The sequence below is a fragment of the Heptranchias perlo genome, chromosome 3 (genome assembly GCF_035084215.1).
Source record: "Heptranchias perlo isolate sHepPer1 chromosome 3, sHepPer1.hap1, whole genome shotgun sequence".
Classification (NCBI taxonomy): Eukaryota; Metazoa; Chordata; class Chondrichthyes; order Hexanchiformes; family Hexanchidae; genus Heptranchias; species Heptranchias perlo.
Window position 1 is genome coordinate 141,525,727 of NC_090327.1, and position 6,020 is coordinate 141,531,746.

General features: G+C 41.8%; 1 protein-coding gene across 1 annotated transcript; it reads right to left on the reverse strand.

The window, feature by feature from the left end:
- Positions 1 to 5,580: 5,580 nt before the first annotated feature.
- LOC137307819 (histone H2A-like) lies at positions 5,581 to 6,020 on the reverse strand (the record flags this gene model as incomplete). The annotated part of the gene is made up of 1 exon (XM_067976925.1): positions 5,581 to 6,020. A coding segment is annotated over one exon (360 nt), but the record flags the coding sequence as incomplete, so codon positions are not given.

Sequence of the window (6,020 nt, forward strand, 5' to 3'; positions counted from 1 at the left end):
GAGTAGTATTACATCTTAATCGCTGAACTCTATTGTGAATGACAGTACCTTTCAATCTGTTCGCGGTGAAATTTTTGGACTGGTTCGCAATATGTAGCTCAGTCTGTACTATTGGAATTGATAATGTATCTATCAGTCTGATACTTAATGAGATTTTTGGAATAATATGTAATGTGTAGCTCACTGTGCTCTAATGGAATTGATACTGTATCTATCAGTCTGACATGGTATGAGATTTTTGGATTGGAATGTGATGTGTAGCTCAGGCTGTGCTAATACTGTATCTTCCATTATGATCATTTATGAGATTTTTGGACTGGTGTGTAACATGTAGCTCAGTCTGTACTAATGGAATTGGTATTGTGTCATTGAGTCTTTTATCGTATGAGATTGTTGGACTGCTATATAATGTGTGGCTCAGTCTGCACTAATGGAATTGATACTGTATCTCTCAGACTAACATTGTATGAGATATTCGGACTGGTATGTAATGTGTAACACAGTCTGTGCTAATAGAATTGCTACTGTATCTTCCAGTCTGATCATTTATGAGATTTTTGGACTCGTATGAATTGTGTAGCTCAGTCTGTACCAATAGAATTGATACTAAATATTTCAGTATTATACGATATGAATATTTAGGAATGTAAACAATGTGTAGCTCAGTCTGCACTAATGGAATTGATATTGTATCATTCAATCTGATGCTATGAGATTTTTGGACTATTATGTAATGTGTAACACTGTCTGCAGTAATGTGACTGTGAGATTCATTATGTATCTGTCTGACTGTGGTACTGTGTGATTCATTCTGTATCTGTCAGTATGTGGTACTGTGTGTGGGTGTGGGATTCATTCTGCATCTGTCAGTCTCTGGTACTGTGTGTGAGTGTGGGATTCATTCTGTTCCTGTCAGTCCCTGTTGCTGTACGTGAGTGAGACATTCATTCCATATGTATCGATCTTCAATCTCTGATGTATGTGAGTGATATAAATTCTGTATCTGTCAGTCACTGGTACATTGTTTAAGTGTGTGATTCATTCTCAATCTGTCAGTCACAGGTACATTGTGTGAGTGTGGGATTCATTCTGTATCTGTCAGTCACTGGTATATTTTATGACTGTGGGATTCATTCTGTATCTGTCAGTCACTGGTACATTGTGTGAGTGTGGGATTCATTCTATATGTCAGACTCTGGCACTCTGAGTGGAGAGATTCATTCTTTATCTCTATGTAATTTGTACCCCTGTTTACAGTATGGCATTCAAAACTGTATCTTTAATTCCTTAATGTAGAAATAATTTTTCCCTGTGTTTAATTGGTAATGATATACTTGAAAATGTAATGCTGTAGTTTATAATCAGAGAACATGTGCACTTTTGGAGTACTATTAAATCTGTATCTTAGTGAACCCAACTGTCATGATGACATTTTTGAACTTGTATTTAGAGTGTAGCTCAGTCTGCATGAATGGAATACTGCATATTTCAGTCTGAATCTGTATCAGTTTTTTGTAGTAGTATATAATGTGTAGCTCAGTCTGCATTAATGGACTTCATACTGTATCTTTAAATCTGACAGGATGAGATTTTTGGACTGCTACGTAATGTGTAACTCAGCCAGCATTAATGTAGGTGACTGTGAGATTCATTTTGTATCTCTCAGTCTCTGGTACTGCATTTAAATGTGGGATTCATTCTGTATCTGTCAGACTCTGGTATTGTGTGTGAGCGTGGGATTCATTCTGTATCTTGTCAGTAGTGTGTGTGCGAGTTTGCGATTCATTCTATATATGCAGTCTCTGACACTGTGAGTGTAGGTTTTTTATGTGTCTGTTAGTCACTAATACTGTATATGGGTGTTGAATTCATTCTATATATGCAGTTTCTCGTACTGTTATTGTGGGATTCATTCTGTATCTGTCAGACTCTGATACTGTATGAGTGTGGGATTCATTCTATATCTGTCACTCTCTGGTACTCCATGTGAGTGTGGGATTCATTCTATATCATTCAGTATTTAATAGTGTGTGGGTGTTGAATTCATTCTATATATGCAGTTTCTCATACTGATAGGGTAGTATTCATTCTGTATCTGTCAGTCTCTGGTACTGTGTTAGTGTGGGCTTCATACTTTACCTTTCATCTCTGATACTTTATGAGACTGTGGGATTTAATCAGTATGTGTCACTCCTTGTTACTATATGTCAGAGATGACAAATACATGCTGTATTTGTCATCTCTGGTACCATACGTGAATGTGGGATTCACTCTACGTCTGTCAGTCTCTAGTACTGTATGAGAGTTTGGGATTCCTTCTGCATCTGTCAGTTTCTGGTACGGTATGTGATTGTGGAATTCATTCAGTGTCTGTGTGTCTCTGGTACTGTATCTGAGTGTGAGATTCATTGTATGTAATTATTCTCTCAGACTACATTATGGCGCTCAATACTGTAGCTTTAATATATGAACATTTAAATTGTTTTTCTCAATATTTAATAGGTAAATATGGATACACATTAGGATTTGAAGCTGTAGGTTTTAATCAGGTAATTTCTGTGTTTTTTGGACTAGTATTAAATCTGTACCTCTGTGAATACTATTGTGAATGATAATATATCTTTCAAACTAGGGTAATATTTTTGAATTGATCAAAAATGTGTAGCTCAATCTGTACAAATGGAATTGATACTGTATCATTCCATCCAATATTGTATGAGACTTTTGTTTGGTATTTAATGTATATCTCAGTCTGTTCTAATAGAATTGATATTCTATCTTACAATCTCATGCTATGAGTGCATTCTAAACTGGTATCAAATTTGTTTCTCAGGTTACACTTTCTTTCAGCATTTCTCAATTTGATACTCTACATGAATTTTTGACTTGTACAATGACATTCAAATTGCATACACTATTCAGATCGATACTGCATGTATTAAACTCACATGTTTGAGAGTTTTGGGCTAGCATTCAATTGGAATCTCCAGGTACATTATTGGGATTCATTCTGTACCTTTCAATCAGGTGCCATGTGTGATTTAAATCTGGTATCTAATTCATAGCTAAAGTTGCCCTATTGTGAGATTGACACAGTGTCTTTCAACATGAAAGCGTGATTTTGGACTGGGATTTTTTTTATCTACCTGTCAGCAGTACTGAGTTGGGATGAACTGGAAACAGTGTCTGCCTCACCTGCTCTGCTTGACCATTGGATTGAAAATGTGTCTCTGGAATTTGGGATCAGTGTGGGACTGACTACTTCTGCTGTCTGAGACTGTGGAACTGATGACCTGTCTGTGTCTCCGTGCTCAGTGGGTGATAATGTACCTACTGTGTATGAGAAGGAGCTGGCTGCACTGTTCCTTGTGCCTCAGGTGGAGGAAACATCACATTTATTCTGGGTCATTCAAGGAATTGCCTGCAGGGAGAAAAGTATCTCTTGTAACTCAAGAACAGGTGAGGTAGAAAATACAAAAGTGATCAGTTTAATAATCATTTTTCATATTCACAAATGAAAACCAGCGATACAGTGTCAGTGTCTGACTCCACTGCTGTACTGCAGCACTCAGCTTCTGCATACCAGGTGTGCTGGGCTGTTTTACAACAATGTCGTGACATCCAGACACAAGCAACCCCCTGTCCTGGTCCATAAATGGGACGACCCGATGGGGCAGTGACCTTTGTGCATTTCAGGTTTCTAATCCCCTCTCCAATTGGACTAACCGTTCAACCAAAACCAAACAGTCGCTGTTTAAAATGTGTCCTCCGCACGTCTCACCTGATGCCTGCAATAGATGATCTTTGTATAACTCCCCACATCCTTACTGTCCGGCTCTGTTTCCACTGTTCACTGTCCAATAACAACAAACAGGGTGAGACTGGACCTAAACCAGGAACATTCACTACTGGTTTGGGGAGAGAAAGCAGCAATGATTTTAAATAGCAGGTTCTTCCCATTCTGTCCCCCTTACCCTGGACACACCCTGTACACACACAGCCCCAGAATGGTCTCTCCCTTCCCCCCTCACTCCATGTTCCGGGACCAGTTTCTGATCCACTCCGCCTCTTACAAACAGCCCCCGGACTCCCCCTGAACTTACCCCGGTCTCAATGCCGATCTCTGAGCCCATCTGCGGACACGGTCCCGGAGCGATGAGCTGCTGTAACGAGGCTGCTGTTTGCTCCCTTACCCCGGGGCCGTGATCTCTCCATTCCCGCCTGTTTTAAACCATCTTCTTCCACTCACTGAGGGAATGGCCCCACAGGCCGAGCAGGGGGAGGGGAGCGCGCATGCGCTCTTCTGTTCACTTATAATGAGCGCTGGGGGCGGGGCTGAAGGACGCATGCGCAGATATCAGGTTTAATTCAGAATACAAAAATCGATGGAAACTTTCCCCAGTTGGAATTTTTCAGTCTGAGCAAAGGAAGTGGGTCTGGGGGAAAGGTCAGAGGGAATGGCGGGTGGAGAATGCTGGAGATGGAGCTGGAAGATCAGAGGCCGCTCTCCGCTCTGTCCGTCACTCTGACTCCTCCCTTCCTGCTCTCCCTGATTTTTCTCCCATCTGGAACCAAAGCGGGCAGGTGGACTTTAAATACGGTTTACTTGTTAACAAGACGAAAGGCGAGTAATATTTCTGATCTCCTGGGCATCAGGCAATTTACTGTTACTTGTTTCTGTACAGAGTTACTTTTCAGTGATTCCCCAGTGTGTTTGATGCGTTATGTAAATAATCCAACAAAATTCAACAGAAATGGAGCAAAGCGCTGAATTCCACAGATGTATAAAGGTTAGTCGAGCAGTTATCGAGATGCTTTGAGAGCCCAACATGGTAAGTAGTGTAAATAAATACAATGAATGTGGTAACGTGTGGACTGGGGTGCATAAGTTCCCGTTTAAAGTACCGGTCTGTGGTCGCTGCCCGACTCCAGTCCCATTAATACCCCCTCGTCTGCAACAAGCCAAAGAAAGGCAGCTTAAAGCAACACTGTGGCCTAAAAAATGTTCTATACAAGTTTAACATAACTTCTTTGCTTTTCAACTCTATCCCTCTAGAAATGAACCGCAGTGCATGATTTGCCTTTTTATGGCCTTGTTAACCTGCGTCGCTACTTTCAGTGGTTTGTGTATCTTTACCCCTAGATCCCTTTGCTCTTCCATCCCGTTTCGACTCTTATTATCCAAGCAGTAAGTGATCTTCTTATTCTGCAAGTTTATTAATATCCTCTTGCATTTTGACACATTCTTCCTTTCTATTAACTACACCGCCCAATGTGGTGTCGTAAGCTAATTTTGAAATTGTATTTCCGATTCACGGATGCAAACCGTTAATGTAAACTGTGAACAACAGTGGTCCCAGCACGATCCTTGTGGTAAACCACTTCCAAGTCCTTTCCAGTCTGAGTAACTTCCCTTAACCCCTATTCCCTGTTTTATGTTTTGGAGCCAGCTTGCTATCCATTCTGCCACCTGACCCTGACTCCACATGCTTTGAACTTAGCCATCAGTCTAAAATGCGGTACCTTATCGAAGGCCTTATGAAAATCCAAATATATTACATTTGCTGCATTAATCTTGTCTACCCTTTCAGTTACTTCATCATTTATTTCAATAAGGTTGGTCCTGTCCTCTTCCTGTTAGTGATTTGATCTTGGTCGCTTTACTTGCTCTTGGTGCTCCCAGCGCTTTCCTTCCATAGCAGCACGGCCTGGATATTAGGCAGCACCCCGCCCTGAGCGATGGTCACCCCTCCCAGCAGCTTGTTGAGCTCCTCGTCGTTGCGGACGGCCAGCTGCAGGTGTCTGGGGATGATGCGGGTCTTCTTGTTGTCACGGGCCGCGTTACCGGCCAGCTCGAGGATTTCAGCCGTCAGATACTCGAGCACAGCAGCCAGATAGACCGGGGCTCCGGCACCCACACGTTCAGCATATTTCCCCTTTCGCAGGAGCCTGTAAACACGGCCCACAGGGAACTGCACTCCGGCCCGGGATGAGCGAGACTTGGCCTTGGCCCGAGCTTT